A 25,236-nucleotide genomic window follows, 5' to 3' on the forward strand; every position below is an offset into this window, starting at 1 on the left:
TAGTTGATTTAATAAAGGATTACTTCTAGCTATAAGCATCTGTGTGAATTCCTCCAGCAGTGCTGAACCTTCTGCGCTGGTGTGTCAGAAGATGTGTATTTGGTTGGATTATGGGGAGAGAGAGGAAGTTATTAGGTTCTTTTTCCTCTCAAAGAACTTTTTGCAAGGCCTTATTGCTTATATTTCTGTGATCAACAACATCTCAAAAAAAAAAAAGAAAAAAAAAGAAAAAAAAGAAACTTAAACCTTGTGAGTCCTGGTATTGTTCAAAGATTGCCTTGCCTTGATCTTGTTTTTAAGAAGTACAACTGTATCTTAAATTTTAGATTAAGACTCACATTCACCTATAATGTGCTTGTTTTTATCTTATAAATGGTGCTTACAGTCTTGTAATAATCCCAGGCAGCACAAACACACTTTCTGTCTTACTGGTACTGTTGATTTCCGTTTTGTGGTGCTGAAATGTCTAGCTTTTGTTTCCTCCACTCCCATAAATAGCAGGTTACATCACCCCTGGGTGAGTTTCACTTTTAACTTGTTCTGTCTCATCTAGATCATTGAGAAATTGGTCAGAAGAAAATCACGTTTGATATTGTGAAGAAAAGTACTGTGAATAGCAGAGCTGACTGGTGAAAGGAGGAAGGGCAGTTTACGAAATTGCATGAAAGCAGCCTGTCACTTGGAAATATTTACAAAAAATACATTACTGAAGGAGAAACAGACATACTTGGAGAAGAGTAAAAGATGCATTTATCTGCTAAAATGTGATGCCAGGCTAATTTGTGTAGTATCCCTCTTTTTAAAATTCTTTCATAGTTGTTGACTTTTTTTAAAAAAAAAAAAAAAAAGAACACACACACACAAAAAACCCTCTTACTTCTGTTCTTGATGCTGTCAGAAGCTTCACAGAAGTACACACCCACATACCCAAAATTTGGGTATGTTTCACAGAACCTTTCTAAAACCGATCTTTTTCCTGGATTATGAAATCATAAATTTGATTTTTATATCTTAAATATATAAATTTTATATTTTTTCCTCACTATTTTCCATGAATCAAGTCATAGAAATAATTCCCAAATCAGGTAGTTTTATGATTTAAGCCTGGTGTTTAATGACTAACTAAAACTGAGGACACTATGCTTATCCTCTTACTTGTGACACCTATAGCTATACAAAGCTATTACATTTGCCCTTCCTCGTTCTTTTTGATTTTTTTTCTCAGTGATTTGGAGACATATTCTATGAAGATCAGCCCTGGAAGCTGCCTGTGGGCTGGTAATTCACTATCTCTGGTGGCTGTAGTCGAGATTTGTCTTCCCTCCAGGAATCTTACTCTGTTACTGTACCCTGGCTACTGATTAGAATAAAGTGAATATATAGGAAAGGAAATAATGTGATTTTTTTCTAAGATAAATTCATTCCAAGTTAATCAACTTAGAAAATGTTAAAAGAAAATGTTTCATATGGGGGAAAAAAAAAAAACAAAAACAAATCGCACTGGTAACGAATAAGAACATTGTGTTTTAACAAGCATGTACTTTTGTTTATAAGTGGCTGTTTGCTGGATTGCAATATAAAAAAAAAAAAAAAAAGAAAAGTGCCACTTAAGGCATAAAAGCTGGTGTGTATGTATATTTGAAGAGTTAGGCTGTTAGGATGGTGATTGCTTTGAAAGTAAAAGCTATTTTTCTCTCTTTAGCAACCAACCCAAAGGAAAAATAGTAAAGATGTTCCTCTGCCCTTATAATTTGCTAGTAGACCTTTTTTAAGAAATTTTGCAAAGTCTTTGCTTTTTCTGCTTCTGGATATAATTAATTCTCCCAATCATTAAAAAATATCTTCTGATTTTAAGATTGGGAGAATGAATTCATTTTACCTAAATGATGTGACAGTTCCCAAGCTATAGTTTACATGAGATGTGGAGAGGAAAGAGAGAATTATTGAAAAGATGTTTGCTACTCTGCATTAGCAAGCATGGTTGCTTCCTTACAAAGTGAATGATTTTGTCACTTTGGCAATAAAGTTTTATGTTCATCAGAAATACACCTGTGATGGCACAAATGCAATTACGTTCAGACTGCTAGCAAATATAATCATCATATTGAGGTCATCATACACTGTGGCCTTGCTTGACTGATGTTCTTCCATTGACCATAACTGACAGTGAGTGAGAGCTGTTGCTGTTAACATTCTTGAGGCAGAAAACTGCTGTTCTTCTATCTCTACTAGTAGACAGCTCAGCTTAATATATAAACCAGTGGCACAGGAGGTTTGTCCCTCTCTAAAGGATCATACTCCTCACAGGCTTATCTTAAGGCAGTGCACAAAGTAGTCAGTGTGGTTACTCTGTGGGCCAGGCTCTATAAGCATTTTAAAAAGGAATTGAAAATACTTGATTAAAACTAATTTGCATGGGCATTCTGGTGAAACTTGGTTTTCTTCCTAGACCCTTGGGTTGATCCTGTGTCCATGTAGGGAAAAATGGTTCTTCACCTCAGCTGTACATGAAGACAGACAGCAAAACGACTGCATATAATTCTTGGTGGGTTTATTCATAGGAAAGGAATGTTTGACATTTAGTCTGAATAGAGCCTTTCAGTCCAATGCATATCCTTAATATAACTAAGGCAGATATCTTTAAGGCATATTTAAAAATATATGTACTCTGCTAATGATAAATTAATTTAATATAGCAATAGGATCAATGTTGACATGTGACTGAGTTTAAATTACAGGCCAAACATCAGTTTCTGCTTGTTTCTAATGTCTCACAGGCTGTATTGTACAACTTCAATTGCTTGTTCAACTGCTAAACACATTTTGCATTCTGTCTTTGTGTCTAGATTATAATGTCCATACCACTACTATAAACCTGAGGAAGAGTTCAGCCATTTCTGGAAATGGTAGTTTTTGTGACCTTGTTACAAACTGTTAAAGAATTGTTTAACAGTTCTACTGTCATGTTTTAGAACCAAAATTTAGGATTTAGGATACTGACCCTCATGTGGGCATTCAGAAGAACTGAAACATTTTGATTCTTAGTGTATACCACTTGAACTATTAGGATATGGCACTGTGAGTGAGACATGCCTTGCTAGTGGGTTCTGCAGATGCTTGTTTGTAGCAAAAGCATGACAGATGCAGGAATTTTGGATTCTACTTGAAGATTTGGCTGGAGGAAGAGAAGCAAAAATATAAATATTTTAGCAGATGATGCATGCTCTCCTGCTTTCTCACTGAGATTGTCTTTTTTGCCACCTCCCTTTTAGTATCTAGTCCAGTTCTCCCTGCCTCTTTCACTTCCTTTCCACAGCCTTCTAATTTGAGGCAGTGTTTTCACCTGATTGAATTAGGGTTTGTAGAGGAGAAATACGTAGCTCCCTCTCCCCAAGTCTAAATATTTATCCTACTTTCCCTTGCCACCTGGTCCCATTTTCAGGTTGGAAAATGGGACAGGTCCTATTTCCAGGCTTGTCTATCCTTCCTCTGCTTTCTGTCTTTTAGTCCTGTTGTTCTTACCTTTGCCCTCATCTCCTCCAAACCTTCTGTCCTACACTCTTCACCCAGTCAATCTTATTCTCTCTTTTGTACCTCTTTCAAAGTGATTCTCATCTAACCTCTGCACCAGTTTGGTTCCCCTCATAACCAGGTCTGTGCCCAGCAGACCTCGTCTCTTGCTTTCCAAAGACTACCCGATGGCTTTCCATCACAAACCTCATGTCTTTGATTGCACTTTGCTTCCCTTTTGCTAGCCAGCCCTAGCCATGTGGTTTCCATTTTCTTTCCAGTGCGCTTTGTAATACTGAGAGTGACGGGTAGAGGAGGCAGAAACATTCAAATTACATGAAATGAAACACTAAACAAGATAGGAAATGCCAAAATATTTGGCCCCTGTGACCTTAATTTATACCTTCCTGTAGGGTATAGTACAGGCCTAATTTTAATTATCAAATTAAATGCACCCTCTTATTTCTTTATAAGGATGCATTGAAACAGCATTTACACACTTCTTAAAAGTTTCTTGAAAGGTACCTTGTTTAAAGGAGGAAGAGCAGTAAGTGCAGAGTAGTGAAACATATCTTATAATCACGAAAGCATATTATCAAACACTGTGAAAGTAATTGTTTAGCAGCAGCTATACAATGATATTCAAAACCAAAGTGGTAAGACCACGTCTGATGATACTATGATTTTTTTTTCTTTTTAATAAAGACAAGGACAGACTAAAGAATTGCAAAGGGATCCTTCAACAGTGAATGACTGGCAGACAAAATGATAGAGGAAATTCAATTCTAACATTTATCATAAATATATTTACACACTGAGAGAGAGAGGAGAAATCCTAACTATATATAAAATTACCACTCAGGAGGAAATCACTGGGCTTATTCCATGAAGACGTCACATCATTCATGGTCAAGAAAGTGCATCAATTGTTATCAGGAAAAATACAGAGAACACTGTTATATCACTATATAATGTTGTGATTATTTGCATCATGCATGCATGCCTTTGTACCAGCTTTTCTTCTCCCTCAAAGAAAAGAAGGGATGTACAATAACAGAAGTTAAAACAAGTGAAAGAGACCTATAAAAGCATGGAGAGCATTGAGGAAACCATAATTGAGCTGTGGAATTCCTTGCTGCAAGATACTGTCAGTACCAAATATTTATGCCTGCTCAAGAGAAGTCTAGGCAACTTTTTTTTTTTTTCTTCTTTTTTTGTTCTCTTCTAACTCATCCAGATCTTGGTGTATATTACTTCTTTGAGACTGAGCTTGCACAAGGGTATTCTTATGATGTTGCTATATGGGCCAGAAGTGTGCAGCTAAGAAATTTGTGTTGCAAGGTCAGGAGGAAAACACTGTTTAATACATATGACCCAAAACAGAAGAGCACACAGCTGTACTAACTCAGTGAATGAGTAAGAACTGCAATAGCAGCAATGTATGCTGCTGTTTCAAATGTTACAGAAAACAATCAGGGCTGAGAAGAGTAAACAAACCTACTCCCTGGAAAATGGATATTTTTAACTAGCAGTAAAACTCAAAGCTGAGATGAAGACAGCTGGAGACAGTACTGAAGGAAAGCACTTATGTCCTTGTTCAAATGAGTCCTGCTGTGTTTAAAATAGATGAAGCGCAGTAAGGTTAAAACCGAGTGGATGTGTACAAATGTCACTGCCCTTGTGGGGAGCAAGTTACAGTTAGGAGACATAGAGAGATTGTTAATATGCTCTGAGTATTAAGAATGCAAATGAACTCTAGAAATTTGAGACATCTCAAGGCACTATACAGAAGTGGGACTAATAAACTGTTTATATTTAGAGATTTCTCCACTGCCATCCACTTAAGTCTAATGGAATGCAGAGGTCAAGAATATGCTTTGCTTTGCTTTTCCTCTATCCAAATGCTCTAAAAATATTCAAGATTGGCCAGACATCCACCTTAAAAATATCCAGCAGAAACTAACAACTTTCTCAATAGCATTTCATCTGGTTCATGTGAATGAGCAGTGTAGTTGCTATGGGGAAAGGAGAGATGTTACTTCCTTTTATCTAGAGATTTTCTAAATTCAGAGTAAAAATGTGTCCAATTATAAACAGTAGAAGTGTTAATTTTTTTTTTGTCATGACTAATAATGCCTTTTTCTAGGTATGACTGTTGCTAAATGCTATCTGAAAGAACTGGAAAATTGATCCTGGCTTATAAGTATATGTATTTTACAAGTTCTTTTAAAAGACATTGTCTTTCTTATGGCATAACAGATATCTGGTGTCCTAGATAAAGGAATAAAATAAATAATTATGGTATATGGTTTGCATAAACTTTACACACACTCTTCCTAACAAGCAGTACTGCTTGCAGGCAACTAAAGACAGAAACTTTAGGAAGAGAGAAAAGAAAGAGCTGACAGCCCTGTATGGAGAAGGTGAATGAAGAAGCCTTTTTCTCAGTTCTGGTATAGTATTACAGAACAGGATGAGTGGGGTCCTGGGTCCCCATTAAGAAAACAAGCAAACAAAAAAGTTAATCCTCAAACTCAAGCATTGTAGTTACTGTAGAATGAAGTTCCTACTTCTGCTGATTACTAGGATTTTTCCTTTCATTACTGTCTTGGTTCCCTGCCATTCTAAGTAACTCAGTTTTTTATATTTATTTATTTTTATTTTTATTTTGAATATCCTTAAGCCAGGTTCATCACCTTCCAGCCAAATACATCAAAAAACTATTGGTGCTTTTCTACATGCAGTGTTTCCTAGGCTTGGTAAATCCATATTTAGGCTACCTCTGCATCACTGAAAAGTGTTTTGTTTTGCTTGTTTTATGATTAAAATTGTTTATTCAATCTCAAGGTTATTCTTTCAGAACTTTTTACTAGAGTTGAAAATGGCTATTAGGAACTGCTTTTTTTTTTTAAATACTTTTCATGGAGTTAGGAAGGAGGTCTTAACACTTCCAATGGAAATTATTAGAAATGCTTAGCTACAAGACCTCTATAGCAGACACATGTATGTATAGTCACTGAGTCAGATACATACCCTCAAGTAACATTCGGGATGTAGATCTTTCTAGAGACTTTCTTATTTACGTATAGACTTAGGAAAATTGTCCTAAAAAGCATAGGCTTAGAAACATCTCCATAGGTAACAAAAGAACTGTAAGTTAATACGTTCTGTATTTTGCTGTTACTGCCCTATACAACTTAGGTCCTAAAAACTTATTCATGTTAAAGTCTGGTTAAAATGACCAGAGATAGGTCCCATTCCATACAAAAACGCATAGTACTGGCTATATGATGCTGGATGAGAAGGTGCTGGAGGTTGTGCTCTATTGCGTGAGGAAGTGACTGGAGGCGCTGAGGGGAAAGTGGGGGAGCAGGGGGAGCCGGAGCAGCTCAGCTGCGATGTATCAGGGCACGAAGTTTGGGCACGACCAGAAAATGACAGCGCTGGGATGATGTATGGCAGCAAGGGCTGTCCCTCGAAAAATAAGGAGGAAGTTTTATGCAGTGATCTGACAGGCAAGTCTCTGCGGGGTCGGGTTTCAGCGCTGCAGCAGCGAAGTGCAGTGAGTGAGTCACGGAAAGGGAGCCTGAGAGCTGCCTTTGTTCCACTTGTGTCCGGGCGCTGGACGAGAAGCAGCAGGCTCCCGTTTTTATTAACTTCTGACTTTCATAAGCATATAACTCATGTTCACCGAACTTCTTCCCCACTCAAAGTCTTTCTACTAACTTTCAAAAAATGCTCCCATGGTAAGAACTCTCACTTCTGGATTTTCTCCTTCCTTTTCCTTCCCCCCTTGTGCTTCTTCATTACACTCTTTGGTCTCATTCTGTTTTCTTTCCTTCCCTCCCTTCCCTACTTTTTGGTACACCTGCTCCAGGCATGCCTGGTGGACCTGGGACTTGCTACTGCTGCTCTTAGGCTTGTCAATCCATGCTGGTTCAGCTGCTCAGATCATAGAAGGTAAGACTTCTCTAAATAACTTTTATAAAATTAGAATAAGAATTTGTTTAAAAATAAGATTTCCTAATATGGAAGGAGACTCTGCATTTCATTGCCTCTGCTGTTTGCTGTTGTTTGTTTCATTTAGGGAAGTTGCTGCAAGTTACCTTAAATTACTATTGCTTCTGCAAAGAAAAAGGAAGCAAATATGTTGGTCCCCAGATGTAAGGCAGATCTGCCTATCTGCTCTCTGGGTTGTTTCAGAGCATAATAAGCAACATAAAGCACTTCACAGAAAGGGAAAACACTGATTGCTCTGGGAAGTAGAGATTCAGAGGGAGGTTGCAAAAAAGCATTTCACAAAAAAAAAAAAAAGCCTGTCTTGTTGGCAGTATCAGGAATGTGCCATGTGTTGTGGGCTAGAGAAAAAAAGAGATGTGATGCTTTCTCTGTGTTTCTCCTGAAAGGTTTCTCCTGAAAAGTATCTGAGCAAATTGTCATTTTCAGATCTCTTGAGTTAAATTAAATGTCTGGCTTTATGGTAGAGCCTTTATGACTTTCAGTGAGAGGTCTTTCTGTAATTACTGAATGTATGCTCTTGTAACAAAGCCAAATCTCTCTGTATCTACAGAAGGCATAGCCTCAAATTTCATATAAGAGATACAACACTGATTTAAAAGTTTACATGCAACTCTGAGCAAAGTGAAAATACTTCAAATACTAGTTTTCCAGTATGGCAATGATACTGATGTTAGAAAGAGTTTATCCCTACCACAGACAAAAACGGACCGTGATTTGTTATGTAAAATGACCCCTGGACAACTACAGTGATATTAGAATTAGAAATGTATTCAGTAGGAAAAGAGATATTGGATATGAAGACTTCAGCATTATTCAGACATTTTCCCCCTTCCAACTGATACTGGCACAGAATAGAATGCAAACCTAATAGCCAAAGTTCTGACTAGTTATTCCAGCAGGAGAAAAAAAAACACAGATTAGCAATTTCCAATAAAAGATGAAAGTGCAGATGACAAATAGGTACTACTGTATTATAGTTAGTTAATTAAAGAAGAAACTGGAAACAGAAGGCAATATATAGCATATACCAGGAAAATGCATTTGTTGCACCAGGTAAAAATGAGTTTTGTTTAGGTTTGGGATTTTTTTTTGCATTACGAGAAAGAAGGAAATACTATATGAATGTCTGAATAGTGACAGAAAGACAACACCTTGCATACACCATGGAGATGCATTTGTTTTATCAGGTGAAAACGTTTTTTTTTCTAGCTGATGAATGATGTGGACTGGACAGTAGAACTAAATTTTTGGTATGTCAAAATTAATAAGCATCAACTTTTCAACTGCTGTAGGCACAAGGATAAACAAAAAATATATATTCATTTGCCACACAAATTCTTTTTGATGAGTCTATGCCAGTTTCTATTACCTGGAGCCTGGGTCCCTTAAATAGGCTGAAAGTCACCTCAGAAGTCAGCAGTGGGAAAAATAATCTCTCCCTTCAATATGGGACAGCTTCTTCCTATGCAGCATCTTGTTAATGCTGGCAGGACTCCTAACCTCAGTCCATTACATGTGGGATTTTGCAGGTCTCCTTAGGCTGCTGGAGGCTTGGAGGTTGTTCTGGGAAAGTGTTACTGCATGTTTGTCCTGGCCTGATATACTTCCCTAGGCATTTGCTGCTGCCACCAACAGAGGCAAAAGCCTGACAGGGTCTTTGATCTGAGCAGGTATAACCATTTTTCTGTTGATGAGAAAGTCCCTCTTTCAAAATGTTTACTAGAATTGTGTTAGTCCAATTTTAAACTGCCTCACAGAATAGGGAGCTCATGCTTTCTGTTCCTTAAAACAGGGCTATAGTACAAGCAATATTTTCCTCATGCTTCATCTAAAAGTTTCCTTTTCCCGAAATCATACAATGATGTGTTCAAGGCTAGAAATAGGAATAAGAATCCTCCTTTCTGGCACTGCAGATATATGAAGAACATAATACTTCTTGTAACTGCTGAATAGTGATGAGGCATATTCTTCAAATCTTGTAGTCCAGACACTGCACAAATAAGTTCTGTTTTTTCCTCACCCTATAGTAATAGAATGCACAGAAATAAATTAGATATTTAAGGTAGAATTTCATATGTGGTAACAGGGAGATTAACTGAATGTCTGGTTTTCAGGCCTTTCACTGTTAAACTAATTCCTGAACCAAAATCTCTTTTTGTCACTATCTCCTTTAAGGCAACTGCTTTCCAGGATACTACAGCCCACTGAATACTGCTGTGCTCTTTCCATGCTTGACCTCTCTCACCATAAGCATCTGTAGCTGAAAGTCACATACTAGTTCTGGGTTAAGAAACATGTTGCAAGCTGATCCATTCAACCTTATTTCTTAGTAATGAATTATACATGTTCTGTTTAAATACATGTCCCCTCTACTCCATGTTTAAAAAAAAGAAAAAAGAAAAAAAAAAAAAGAACAGAAAGAAAAATGAAATCTTCACACCTTAAAATTACCTTGTAGAATTAAGTGTTTAAACTCTGTTTTATATTGCATTTTTTCCAGCAGATATGTTTTCTTATTCTGGTGCCCTTACTAAAGTGGATGGTTATTTATAACTCTAAGATCCATTTTGTTTAAGAGGAGCCAGGAATGAATAAAAGTGTTTTTGATGAATGGTGTAGGTCCCTTTTGCCATACAGCTAGAGTATATGCAAGAGAAAAACAAACTTGAGAGGTTCTTGAGCTGGTTAAATGATGTTATAAAGTAACCTCCTGGATTAAGTTATTGCTATCTATCTAGCAAGGACTAACAAAGGAATAGTTTATTTTCTACTAATATGAAGACAAAGCAATAAAAATAAGAGATTTTTAGAGGAAATTTGATATCTTGGCCTCCATCTGTCAGATAGTCTCTTCGGTGAGGTCCGGTGGATCTGCTTACTGGTGTGTGATTAGGTGGCAATGACTCTCTCTTGCTGCTGGAAGGCTGCAGTTTTGCCATGCATTTGTGAGACATTAGGAAGACTGAAAAATTTTGATCAATTTCCTATTGAGCATAGGCTTTTGACCAAGCCTCCTCCTTCTTAAGAAAATTAAGTACTTTTTGACCAATTCCTATAGGAGAAAGAAATTGAAAAAAGGAAGGAAAGTGTAAGACAAAAAAGTTCAGTAGGCAATTTTTGAAATTGTTTGACAGTTTCAGGGTTTTTATTTTAGATTTTTTTTCAATTTTTTATTATGTAGAGATTTTTGTTTCAGTAGAAGTGGTGCAGTCATTTGTAAGTCCCATCACATTTGACTGCTGCTTGCATTTTAAAATAAGACAAACAATAAGAGAGAATATTTAGGGCCTTATATCTAAAACTGAGTGACTAATTCACAGTGCCAACTGAAAAACCTTCTTAATTCAAATGACATCTTTTTTGTTAAAACAGATGAGACAGAACATAAGCAAAATTGAACCTTTCTGATACCTAATTTTAAAATACTGTTTTATTTCCTGAAAATTTAGGTGGGTTGGTCATTATGTCATCAAAGCTCTTAAAAATATTTGCAGTTTTGGCGTGAAAATGAGCAGGAGCTTTTTTCATCTTAGCAATTCCTGTGAGCTAGAATTTTGAATTTTGACTAGCTTTGGGGGGAAGATTCTGGTCCCTTTCACTACAACTAGCATGTGCACAAAATGACAAGAAATAAAATGCTTCCCTCCTTTCCTTTCTTTTCCTTCAAATACAGTGGTTTTGGAAATATACAGAGCTTTTGATCTTTTTTCTCACGTTCACGAAAATTTTGCAAATGTAATATCCTTTTCTGCTTTAGTTTGTGGTGTTTTTTTAAAGATATGTTGACATGTTAATAACTTATCTCACCATGTCTTCTTTGTTCAAATGCCAGTTAGGTATATATTTATCTGCACATAAAAATTCAGTCTGTTTTATTCTATTTCATATTAGGTTTGTGGTTAAATACTTGGCCTTTTGGAACCCCTGATAATGTGTTCTGACTGACTTTGACTACTCATGGCTGCTTTCAGTCCTCCAAGACATTTGGTCTAGCCTTTTAAAGAAGTTGTATTTAACCTTACAGGTGACAGACTATCTAGGCAGTTATTACTGTTACTCGGTTCTTGGCACTCAAACGCAAAGCCAATGCATGCCTTTTTTTTTTTTTTTTTTTTTTTTACTTAGCTAGAAAATGAATTGCTTAAATGTATGTGGTTCTGCACTTTATAGTATGTTTATGTTCTCTAAAAAATGTTTTACAAGTTTCTTATTTACATCTGGGTTTCATTATTAGCCAAGCTGAACAGCACTTTCTTGCCCTAAATAACACGCTCAGCAGTAGTTTACAGAAAGTAAATATTTGTCTCTCTCCTTGGCTCTCTGAACATGGCTGTCATTAGGCAGTTGACATAAAACTTGCACTCCTGACCCATCGATTTTAAGGAAGGAATTCTGAGTTATTGCCTGTCACTGGTTTTTGATCAGCTCGTGTAATACAAACAGGTAGTTAGACTGGACTCCTTTTCAGGATGAACAAACACAATGATTGTAAATAGATAAATATGTTTAAAAAGTTGTTTTTACCTAGTAATTACTGTATGTGTTTTGTGTGCAATACATTTAAAAGCTTGTTTTTATCCAGTAATTATTCTATATGTTTTGCATATTTAATTTGCACAATCACACTGATGTGATTAGTGATAGGAATGCTTCATTTTATTATTTGTTAAGAAGGAGCACAATTACAGTGATGCTGATCTGCCTGGAGCTCAGTAATTCGTAAAGGTAACTTAGATGCCATTATATCCTGTTGTTCAAGACCAAACATTTGGTTATCATCGAACTTCACTGGATTTAAATTGGATGAGCCATTATGTATCTTCCAGAGGCATCTTCAAGCTGTTTCCAGCTGTTGTGCATGCTGTTAGTGCAGAGCTGAGCCTGATTTTACAGTTGTTAAAATGCATTTCTGTACAAAATATAGCTAAATTACTGTAGAAAATCAGTTGGCATCATTTGTGTGTATAGCTGAAATTGTTGATGACACGTGTAGAACAAACAGAAATCAGTAAATTCATACTGCTGGCCACTTTTCTAAATGAATTAGTTTTAACTGCAATACCCTCTAAACACTTCACAGGAGATCCTTTTGGCCTTTCCTGAGGCCTCTGAAAGGGAAACCAGTGGGGTGGATATAGTGGCAGTCTTTATTTGCTCTCTCAAGGCTTCCTGGTAACACTGGATGCTTACAGTAAGCGGTTGTTTGCATGATCTAAGTGGAACTTATCATTTCAATATTGCATGCATGTGTCACTAAATTGTGTTTGAATGACCTGCTGTAAAAAGCTATACAAAAATAACCTCCCTTCTATATTCTTCTGGCTCAGCTGTCATGCAGGTTAACATGGACTCAAATGTGGATTTCAAATGCAAACTGCCCTTTCAATAACGGAACATGAGAAAGGGAAGGTCTGAGCCCCTTTTAGCGTCCCTGGTAGACTAGATTTTGGTTCAGGCCCCTTGTGAGTCTACTGGACTCCCATCAGATAATCATTAATGTAGCCCAAAACTGACTTCAGCTTAACCCTAAAACAGATCTCTTAGGAAAGTTCGGTCCTGTTTGAGCTATGAGGAGATCTTTATTATAGATGCATGTTTTACCCATGAAATTTGGGGTCCCATTTAATGTTCTGACAGTTGCGCCTCTATCCACACTGGCACCAACCACAAAGTTCAGTGTGCAGAAAGCATGCATATCTTTCTGATATTAGTCTTCCAGATCTCATCTCTCTCTGTTTAATGAATCTTTCAAAAAAGGGGTCACTAAAAGTTTTTTTTTTTTTTTTTTTAAAAAAGATAACTTATTGGACTTCTATTGTTAAAGCCCAATAGGCGGTGCTGTTTCCTGACAAGAGAATAGGTAAACCTGCAATACCCTGCAGAAAACAAACAAGCGAAAAAGCTGAAATGCATGAGGAGATATTTGCAAAACGAAGGAAAAGATAAATTTAAGTCAGACAATTAGAGTTGGAAAGTGAAAGATGGGATTGTTCAGGTTTGTTCTTTCCCTTCCTTTCTCCCACCTGTCCTAGAACAATCGGATTTACTGTCTTTCTTTCCACCTTCATGGAGAGGAGGAAAGATACACAGGGAACTCTTCTACCATTCTTCAACTCTACCATTCTGTTCAACTCTTTTAACTCTTCTGAAATGTTCCTGAGTAGTCCAGAGCAGATATCCTGGTAAGCACCGTGGCAATATGCATGGATTCCACTACCAGACTCACTGAAATGGAGCAGTAGCAGGGATGAGCTCTTCAGAGATGCCAGAAGACAGGCAATGTTTTCCTCCTGAAGCTGATGGTTAGGGCAGTCCTGCAAAGCTGTTTGGAGAAGGGCTGAAATCTTCACTGATCTACAGGCATAGATCTACAGTCTTCGGGTGTTCTCTCCTGCTCTTTATACATGCATTTTAATTTTGCCTTTTATGCATAATAGCACACTTTGAATGTTTTAATGTTTTTGGCAGAATTCACAGAATAAACTTTATTTTGGAGCTTTCCCAGCCACCTTTGGGAGTATGAGGAAAAGGGAAGACAATCCTGATCTGGAATATTCATGAGGTGGCATTGGGGTAGGAGAGTGGGGTGTTGTTTTTTAATTCAAACTACCCGATAGGCTTGTATTTGGATCCCTCTTGTAGCAGAGGGCAAGATAATACATAATTGAAAAGATGCGTAGATGTTCCAGGGACTTAACTCGCCGGCGAAGAGTTTAAAGCTGTATCCTCTTTTCTGTTATCCCTGTATGTGTTCCAAGAGATTCACTCAATTGAGATAAATATGCAAGGAAGTCTGAGTTCCAAATACTCTTTTTTCCTGCTAAAACAGTTCTTTTATTCCTCATTATCGACTGCCATGTTTATGTATGGGATATTCAAGGTGTTCCAAAGAAATTACTCATATTTGTTTCTTATCCTAACATGGTAATTTCCAAATCAAACAATCCCTTTGGAGGCCGTTTGTCCCTTTTGCTGTGCTTTCCTCTCCTTTTCTTTTGTAATTGGGCAGAGCACTATTTTGTTTCATGATTGTTTGTTTTCATTTTTTTTTTCCTTTTGGGGGCGGGTGCTAATGGTTTATCATATTTGACCAAACCCATACAGGAGTGTAACAAATCCAAACAGTGTACCTTGGTCAGAGAGAGTGGATCGTGTAATATATTTGATGAGATCTAGCTGCCTTATTTCAAACCCACACAACTAGTGTGGGTTTAAAGAAAAAAAACACATGTTGTGAGTAATTTGGACTCTGATGGATTCTATCCGACCAAGTCAGTCACCTTCCTTTGGTGCTTTTGATTTCTCATTAGTGAAATTAAGCATCTGCTATATACACCAGGTGTGTCTACCAGTATACAAATGGTGTATTGAGATGTGCCATACTGATACAGAGCATGTCCCATCTAAAAATTTTGTTCCATTTTGCCCATATCAGTGTCTTTTGAACTATTATAATGGGCCCAAGCATGCACTCTGGGTAGGAGAGAAAGTTTTATCTCAGGTCTTCAAGAATTTCACAGTTCACACTAGAAAAGGGCATTTCCCCTTTTCTGCCTAGAAAACCTCTTGTTACTGGACATAATTTCTCCATTAAAAAAAGAGACTCTGGGTCTAAATCCTTTGTGCCTGTATATTTTCTTATTGGAGAGTGAGCTTTATCCCTGTCCCTGGGGAGGACAGATATGCCAGGGCAGGCTGCAGGCTCTTCAGATGTAAAGCTGCTTTTCAGGAAAAAAAAAAAAAAAAAAACACTCGTGTTGTGTGACATTTTCTTGCTGCACTCACAGGATCACATGATAATCCAGGTTGGAACAGTCTCTGGGAGGTGATTTAGTCCAACTTCCTTCTCAAAGCAGGGTCAGGTATAATGGCAGACCACAATTGCTCGAGAGTTTAGTCTGGTCATGAAAACTTCCAAGGATAGAAAATGCATAGCCTTTCTGGACAACCTATTCCAGTGCTTGACTGTCTTCATGATGAAGAAGTTTCTCCTTGTATCCAGTCAGAATGGCCCTTTTTTTAATTTATGCCTATTGTCTCGCTTCTTCCCATCATGAACCACAGTGAAGATTCTCTATCTTCTTAACAGCCTCTCCTCGCAGATATTGGAATGTTGCTTTTAGATCCCCCAAATTTTCCTCCAAACTGAACAAGTTCAGTTTCATCAGCCTCTCCTCACAGGTAACCTTGACTTTCTTGGTTGCTGTCATAGAACTTGCACCAGTCTACTAATGTCCTCTTTATATTGAGGAAACCAAACTGAGATGTCGTATTCCGTATGTGATCTAGTAAGTACCAAGCAAAAATTAATAATCTCTTTCTTTCAGGCTGTGCTCCTGTCATCATACCTGACAATTCTGTTGGCTTTTGCTGTTGGGGGCTGTTGTCTCATCTTGCTGTTCACCAGGATCCCCAATAACAATTCCACAGAGCCACACTCCAGCCTGTATTCTTGCAAGGGCTTCTTCTGTCCCAGATGAGACTCTACCTTCATCCTTGTTGTATTTCACTGGATTCCCATAGGCCCGTTACTGTACCCCATTCAGGTCTCTCTGGACAGCAGCCCAGCACTGCAGAATATCAGGTGATTCCTCCACTCTCTATTTGTTGTCATCTGCAAATTTGATGAGAGTGTTGCCTCCTCAGGTCATTGATAGAGATCAAACAGGTCAGGTCTTCAACAGACCTCTGTGATATTCCACTTATTACTGGCCTCATTAATGAGTATGGCTCATTAACCACTATGCTTTGAACCCAATCATCCAACCAGTTAGTTATCTATGCAGCTACACATCCATCCATAATTTAGCTTTCTGCCTTGGCTAGAAAGATACTATGCCAGCGCTTGCATAAGTGTTAAGACAGCTGAGCAGTCTAAGGCACTCAGGTTTCAAGAAGATTTGTCAAGTTAATTATCTGAATTACCAAGACTGGCACTTCTGTGTCATTCAGAAGAGAGGACCAAGGCAGATTTCTGAATTTGTGCCATCATATCTATCAATATCATTGTAGTGGTCTGAAACATAATGTAACATTATACGGTAGTGTTAAAAAATATATATATATTTCAACACCATTATTCTCTCATTGTCACAGACTTTAACTAGTCACTATACGCTAAAGAAGAGAAAGTTTATCTTCAGAGCTTTGTTTTCTTTTTCAGTGCCCAAAGGGTCAATTTTCTAGAGAAGGAAGGGAACTGAGTCTTTCATGAGAGATGAAATTGAGTAATATCTCAGACAAGATTCTCAGACAGCTGAGAGACCCAGAATTAGGTCTTGACAAATCAAACCAAAACTAATAGGCCATGGAAGTTTCTGACTCCAGACTGAAATGTGTACAGAGCTCTTTCCGGGTGGATGAGGCAGAAGGTCCAGAGTAGTTTATACATAGAGCACAAAATTGAAGTTCCTAAAAGTTCATTATTTGCCTGAGAAAAATGATGCTTAGAGTAAATCATTTGGTTTTCATTATTTTGCAAGTGACAGTGGAATGTGTGCCATATGAGCAGACAAGAAGGTAATAATATTGCTAGCTCAGAACAGTTTTGTGGCAAGAGTACTAGAGGAGATCAAAAAATTGTCAGTCTGGTGTTATGACCTTGATTTATGTACCCAAAGGCATATGTACAAGAATTAAATAAAAATAAAGGAAGTGCTTTCAAGTCAAGAACTTGCTGGAAGAATCTTGATCCAGGTAGTTTCCCAATTGTTTTTTCAACAATGTCCCTGAAGCCTCAGATCATATCTGTCATATGCAGTCTGCTTCTTTTTAGGAAGAATGAAAGTATATATTTCTCTCTTCTTTGGTGGTCACAGGAAGGCTGAATAGATGTTAGTGTATATCTTGTCCTTTTTTTTCCCCACTGTTATGTAAATATTGTGTCATAATATTCTTGATGTATTATTTAAATAAAGAACAGCCATAATAGTTAATTGCACGTATAAATGTACTGTAAATTGTTTCTTGCAAAATGACAATTTAGACTGCTGCTTGTCTCTGTGCTTCTTTATGTCCCACAGAAAACTTCTTAGTCAATATTGTTATGCTTCCCTGGAAGGCAGTTCTTCAAGAAACAAAGGGCTTTTTTGGAAAACAAAAATGTACTATTACTTTGTTAAATTATTATGCAGTACCATATGTGCATGGTGGTCTACAAAGCAAAGTATGTAGTGCTGAAGGAAATGAGGGAGAAATTATGAGAGAAAAAATAGGCTAAGATCTGAGAACTTTCTGGGAATACTCTCATATTTTGAATTCCTTATCTCAAAGTATCCATTGATCAGGGTCAATAATCCTCCTTACCAGTGCATTGGCTGCATCATAGAGTGAGGCGTGAGGGAACAGAGTAAGGTGTGAGGGAACAATATATCTGCAAAGTAGGGTTCTTTATTTCTGCCATCCCATTCTGGTCAGCTATGTGCTACATTGCACCTTTTTGCTTTGTTATTCTCAGAGGGACAGACTTCCTTAGTTTCCTGCCCTTAATAATTTTTCACAGTTCCATCTATTTCAGCAGTTTGACAAGTTGACATAGTTCTTCACTTGCCGTGAGGAACCTCTGATCTGCAATGAATGTTCCACAGTAATGCTGCAATTTTGAGGCACTTTTCTATGTGCGTGCACAAAAGTCTAACATTGTCGTGCCATTCACTGAAAAAAAAAATTATTTCAAATGAACTGCAAATGTGGTTTAAAACACGTGGTTTGAATTTGTAGATCTATGTCTTGCAGATGCAATGACAGGAAAGGCATATGCAAGTTTCCTTAGCTGAAGAAATCTGGCTCTTGATCAAAATGGGCTAAAGTTGTCATCAATTATTGCAGTCCAATATTATTAATGTAAAGATTTTTACATGAAAATTTTGAAAATTTTAAGTACAATTTTATGGTTTTTGTTATATTAATGCTTCATGGACACTGTTGAACAAGTGGGAAACCACCCTAGACCTTTAGCAACTTCTTCCCTTGAAAGCGCTTCTTTTATTTATATTCATTTCTTGTACATATGCCTTTTGGTACATAAATAAAGGTGGCTGATGTCTTTCAATATTCTATTTCTGCTGTGAAAATCCTACTACAGCTTTCACTATTGCATAAAGAGAATGTTGTAGACATATCTGAGCCAGACTCTTCTCAGAGGCCAAAACAGGACAAAATGGAGGAGTCACAAATGCAACAAATGAAATTCTGGTTAAAAAAAAATGGAAAATGAATTATCTCAATCAGGTAATTAAGCTCTGAAAGTGATTGCTCAGGGAGCTTGTGTAATCTCCACCCTTGCAGGTATGCTGCATTTTACAAGCTGGGGCCTTGAGCATATTGATCCCTCACGTTACCCTTGTTTTGAGCAACAGGTTGGGCTAGGTGACATTTTTTTGTGTGTGTGTGATTTTCCTCAGGAAGCATAAAGTTAGACTGTAAATTCTATCTTTGTGAATCAGGGTTTAACTGATCTGCCCACAGAATCACAGAAAAAGGCAACTGCAACCGAGGAACTGAATCTGGTTGATATCAAAAGCCTTGGATCATGTTTCATTTTCTTATCCCATTGCTTTTTCTGAAGTCTGCTAGATCAAGCTTTAATGCTGCTAGGCTACTAACAGTGATTCCATCATTATAGCACAGAAATCAGTATTTGCATGGAATGAAATACCCTTTTTCCACTTCAAATCTTCATCTAAGGATGAGTCAAAGAATATACCCTTCCCCTTCATTTTTTTTCCTTTCTTTTTTAAGTTCTGTAAAAGGCTTTTGGCAAATGAACTTGGAGATGGGAACAGGAATGTCTCGCCATAACCTTATGACTATCCATCTTTCTTCAAGGTCCTGCTGACCCTGAGGTTCAGTAAACAACTCTCTTTATCTGCTCTTCCCTCCCAGGGTTGGAGGGCAGAGGTGAAGGATTTTCGAAGGGTTACACTCTTTTATTGCTCTCTTTCCTCTCAGTGGCTTATGTCCAGGTGCCCTAAGTCGACTACAAAAGTCTGGCTATATATCTACCCTGATGACAGCATATCTGTTGCTACAGTGGCTATTACAACATCAGCTCCTGAATTATTCTCCTTCCATAGCTGCATAAATAGATCTTGAGCAGAGAAAAATATGTCAAGGAAGAGATGAAAGACTTCTGTCTGCCAAAAATTTTAGGGGTATCAATAGCATGGTCAATAGCATGGTCAGTGCATTAGATCAATTGCCTTTTCATGATTTGTTGGTTATGCGCATTTTAGTTTTTACAATGCAGAAGAGTATGTAAGAAAATGTCCCCTCTGTCTGATTCAAAGATAGAATTTGTTACTTGAAGGTTCTTCAGTGATGTTTTGAAACACTATTTTTGTCTGCCAGATTGACTTACCTTAAATGTATCTGATATATGGGAAAATATATGGGAAAATATTTAGGCCCAGTGAATTCTGTCCTATATTGTCCTGACTCTTAAAATATCCAATTTGGTGACTTCGTGAGTTAAAATGTGATTTAGCGTCCTGCTTCTATGTTATTCTCTCTATACACAGATGTGTATGTCACAGAAAATAGGAGGCATTAATTTCAAATAATAGCTGAACACTATTTAGGGTTTCCATCCTGAAATATTTATGTGCATTTTTAACTTAAAGTAGTCAAGAGGTGCCTGCTGAAACAGTCTTATGCAGCTGCTTAAAGTACATAAGTGATTATAGGATCATGGCTCAAATAAACTAAGAAAATTATGTGGGAAGATAAAGAAAATGAATTATTTATCACTTATCAACCACAAATTCTTATAATGTCAACAAAGAAAGCACAGAGGTATACTTATTGTCTACACTACATTCGCATCGTTTTGAACTCAAAAAAAAGTATACAGTGATCTACTAAAATGTACTGCCCAAACTAGATATCAAACACTATGGGAGAGGTTTGTGCTAGTCATATTTGTCATATAAATCTAATAAATTCTATGTGATTCTTAGTAGGCAATTTTTTAAGCTACATGAGCTGACGAAAAATTGTTTGGTGTAATTCTGCCCGCTTAACTTCCACAATCAAATGTTAACCAAAGGGACCTTTAAAGACTTAGAGCCTCTTTACCAGATTCTTTGTGGCATTCTGTCAACCTGGTAGGAAAGAACACACTTTTCATCTTTCTAAATTTAAGATATTTTGGGAACCTGAGATTAATTCCACATTTTTTTTTTAATTCATAGCTTTTTTGCTTGGAAGTCACTGGCTCAATATATACCTAATAAAATATTTTCATAATTCTTATTCTAATGTTAACAGATGTAGCTGGCCAGAGAGCAGCAAAAACAGACTGATCTGCAGGGCTAGGGAAGCTGGGAGCCAACCATGACACCAAGGCAGGCAGAAAAAGTGATGTCACCAACAAGGGCACAGTCCCACCAAACCCACCTGAGATGCAGAGACCATGTCTATTGACGGTGACCAACTTCAAAGAGTTCAGATCATGGACAAGCCCACAGTGATGTGGCAAGTCGAAGTTCAAGCATGGAAGTCAAGCCTGTACATCAAGGTTGGGAGCTGGATCAGCTGGGTATCTAGCTAGGCACAGGAACAGTTGTATCACAGCTGCAACATGGCACAGGCTGGGACTGCATATGAGATCCACCAGTTAAAGGCAGCTCCCAAAGAGAGGAGACTACTGGGGCTTTTAAGCAGGATTGTTGCATGGGAAATTAAGTTGCATGAGATATACAACTGTAGTAGCAGGAAAACAACACTTCTGCCCCTACTCTGGGCACGAACTTCCTTTGCAACTGAGGTGTGTCCAGCCTCTACCGTACAGTATGAAGCTCTGACCTGGTTATGTGCTGGGGCAAAATACTGAGTAGCTCTTCCTTCCTTATGCACAGCGAAGTGATTCACAGCAGTTATGAGGTGTATATCCTTTTCTCATGGTAAATTGTATTTATATGGCATGAACTTTTGATTCAGGATTTCAGTCCAGAATGTAGCTTTGCTATTCTTCTGTGCATATTATGTGAATTTGTTACACAGAAGCAACGATGTAATCACTGGTGCATGAGCACCAAGTTTTGTCAGGTACAAAATGGCAGAATGGTAGGTCTGTCTCCCAGCTTTGAATCTAAGCCCTGCTGGATGGTCCTTGGTGCAGTCCTGCCCCGCCTAGCATATAAAGATTTGCAAGGCTTGGTGTTACAGGGCAAAGTAGGGGCATTGTGGAGATACAGGAGGTGAAAGGCTTAGAGATGTCATACAAATCTCACTATTCTTTCACCTTTGTATTGTAAATACCGGAGAAGTGACTTAGTCACTGATGCTGAATTCTTTCTGTGTCCTGGAATTTCTTGCTCTGCTTTATTTTTACTCACCTATTTACGCTTGCACACTGAGCTCTAAATTTGGGTCTAGAAAAGATACTGTTAGTCAGTTTGTGCAGCAGCTGGAAAAGGCTCACATTTATAAGGAAGATGCTGTGCTCCTAAGTGGCATTAGTATGGCCGGGAAAAACATAACCATTTCCCAAAAATGTGATACAGGTATTCTCTGGATACCATCTTAACTATTGACATGACAATTAATAATTGGTGTAATAACTAATGTGACCAGTGCTAAGAAGAAAAACTATTGAAGGTTGAGTTGGACTCATAATGACTTTGGGGCAACAGAGATTACATTTGGACATGTAATATTTTATCCGGAAAAAAAAACATGTTGTCTTCTTATTAGCAATATTTTGCTTTTAGCTATGCTGCCTTGTGTCTGGAGACTCAGGGATAGATGGGCATATGATTCTTGAAACTCTCTTTCCTATGAGGAAAAAATATTTTAAGTTTTGAAGTTGTCTTTACTGTGTTTCTAACAATAGCCAGGAGCCTTGCATCTGCAAAACCTGAAGTATTTCTGAAATCACTTTTGTCTGTGTGACAGCAAAGTCCAATATTTTGTGCCAAAGGGCTGACAAAGACCATTGTAATTGTCGTTCATTAAATTGCAGCTTAAGAATTTCATGCAGGAATGTCTAGATTGTTCAGAGAGAAACGGCTATTTATAACTGATTCCAGTCTCCTCTTTCCCTACATGAAAGCGATCAAGCCAGCTGTTCAAACATGCAGTTCTGTGTATATAAAACAGCGACACTTCTCTGCAACTTTGAAGTCCAGATCATCTCAAAAAAACTATCCTCTTTTTGCTGAACTCGGTATTAATGCCATTTCCCGCCCCCGTAATTACTTTGAATTCCAACCAGATGAATGTGGTTTTGCAGTCCATGAATATAACTCTTCTCAAGAGATGCTTATTGTGAAGCATTGTGAAGAGACAATAATTTTACTTTGTTTGGTGTTTCTGTAATATCTTTGACCCTTGGCCATAAACTGCCCCCTCTGCAAGGGGAGATTCTCTACAAGCCCAGAGTGAAGATATATAGGCAGGACACAAGGGGAAACAAGTAATAAACAGACATTAATGAAAGAAACTGCTTTTAGATACTTGTCAACTTAGAATCAATATTGGTTGTAGTAGATCTCCAGAGATTACTAAAGGATTTCTTTTTACAAATATTGACTTAGTTCACTTTTCCCTTTTAATATTACAGAATCACAGAGTGGTTGAGGTTGGAAAGAACCTCGAGGATCATCTAGTCCACCCCTACACAAGCAGAGTCACTTAGAACACATTTATCAGGATTAGGATGTCCAGAAGTCTTTTGAATATCCTCAAGGAAAGAGACTTCACACCTTCTCTCAGCCACCTGGTCCAATACTCTGTTACTCTCCTCTCAGTAGAGAAGTTTTTTCCCATGTTCGGAAGGATCTTCCTGTGTTTTAGATTGTGACTGTTGCCTCTCATCCATCTGCTGGCCACCACTGTAAAGAGTCTGGCCCCATTCTCTTTGCACCCTCCCTTCTGATACTCATACACATTGATAAGATCCCCCTCAGTTTTCTTTAGGCTGTGCTGGCCCAGATCTCAGCCTTTCCTCATATGAGAAAAAGTCCCTTATTCATCTTAGCGGCCTTTCTCTGTACTCATTCCAGTATTCCCATGTCTTCCTCTTGTACTGGAGAGCCCAGAACAGGACACAGTATTCCAAGCATGGCCCCCTTTCTCAGCCTGCTGACAATATTCTTTCTGGATACTCAGCCCAGAATACCATTGGCCTTGACTACAAGGGCACATTGCTGGCTCATGGTCAACTTGCTGTCCATCAGGATGCCCAGGTCCTTCTCTGCAGAGCTGCTTTCCAGGCAGTCAGTCCCCAGCCTATACTGATTCATGGGGTTATTCCTTCCTAGGTAACAGATTCTGTGCTTCCCTTTGATGAATTTCATGAGGTTTTCTACTGCCCATTTCTCGGTCAAGGTCCCTCTGAATCTCAGCACAGCCCTCTGGTGTATCAGCCACTCCTCCCAGATTTGTATTGTCAGCAAACTTGCAGGGGGGGAATTCTGTTCCTGCATCCAGGTCAGTGATGAATATTGCCTCTCTGTGGTGTGATAAGCTCATATGATTCAATTTATGTCTTCTAGGGATGTTGGTTCAATGCTGAGGAATGGAGAGCTCTTGACATATTCATGTTCTCTAAAGTCAAGGAAAGTCTAGATTCTAGTGGTCAGCGATAGGTCTAAAATACTTGCAGCTTAGAGTTTCATGGCTTCTGCACATCTTGCTGCAGAGCTGAAAGCAACTCTGGGAAATTATGTATGATGAAGATGCCCCAAAGCCATAAACTCTAGAAGTCCAGGTGAGCTGAAAGAACCAGTTATAGTGCTATGCTTAGTATTTCATGTAGGCTGTCAGACCTGGCAAAGGCAGCATGTTTGCATATTGGCAGAACTTTATTGGCATTTAGACGTTTTTTAGAAGACACTAAAGTTTTGTATTTTTTTAATTAAATCTTGATTCATTAAAAGTTTCTTACTCACATTAATTAGGAAAAGAAGCCAGAGAAATGTATTTGAATAACATGAGTAGTCGTCATGTGCAGTACTTACTTCTGTAAAAGAAAATTCTTTTGGTTGAACTGAATGCTAAAATGAATTCAGGAGCAACAGAGAACTTGGACTGAAGGGCTGATTTCTGTTAGCCAGACCCTAAAATATCCCACAGCACTGTAAAGGATGTAGTAGCGTCATGAAAACTCAGCACAGCCCTGAAAATGGAAACTGTATAGAAAGAAGAAAGTACGAGCAGAGGACAGAGGGACAAACTGAATCTTTTCCTTGCTCCTTTTGAATATCAACCACTGGACCATGAGCAAACTGTTGCAATAAATCACTAACTAGTGATTCAGTCATTTTTTGAGTTGGGAATGCCCAGTAGACACTGGGGGGAGTCTACACATCAGTTGAAATGCTGTATGAGAGATGTTTGCTGATTTGACTGCAGAGAAATTAGAGTTGTCCAGCATAACTCCAAACACTTTATAGAAGTTATTATGAATTCAATAGATGACTTTCCAGTTGTGCTGAACACATATCTGATCCTTAAAATAGCTGGAAACCTTGTTTATGTGAACTAGTCATGCTGAAATGACTTGTTTTTATAGCAACTGTAAATCACAGGAATGAAGAAAGCCCGATAAAAAATTTGGGCTTTGTGGAAGAAGAAAGAAGAAGAAAAAATGTATTAAATTATGAACCTCATTTGTATTGAAGGAGACTTTTGTTTCACCAGTCTCAAGGTTTTTTATTTTTATTATCTTCAGTGAAAATCTAACTAATCTAAATAACTGATTCT

At 37.9% G+C, this 25,236-nt stretch overlaps 1 protein-coding gene across 1 annotated transcript in view; it reads left to right on the forward strand.

Moving 5' to 3' along the window:
• The first annotated feature begins 7,143 nt into the window (after positions 1-7,143).
• Positions 7,144-25,236, forward strand: part of COL15A1 (collagen type XV alpha 1 chain) — a 117,881-nt gene continuing 99,788 nt past the window's right edge. Inside the window, exons 1-2 of the mRNA XM_088533361.1 lie at positions 7,144-7,256; positions 7,388-7,470. Of these exons, the coding sequence (XP_088389487.1) occupies positions 7,246-7,256; positions 7,388-7,470 (94 nt within the window). The 5' untranslated portion in view covers positions 7,144-7,245. The remainder of the gene's footprint in view (positions 7,257-7,387; positions 7,471-25,236) is intronic.

Source organism: Tinamus guttatus, unplaced genomic scaffold (assembly GCF_059628265.1).
Source record: "Tinamus guttatus ecotype Peru unplaced genomic scaffold, ASM5962826v1 Tinamus_guttatus_pri_ptg000497l, whole genome shotgun sequence".
Taxonomy (NCBI): domain Eukaryota; kingdom Metazoa; phylum Chordata; class Aves; order Tinamiformes; family Tinamidae; genus Tinamus; species Tinamus guttatus.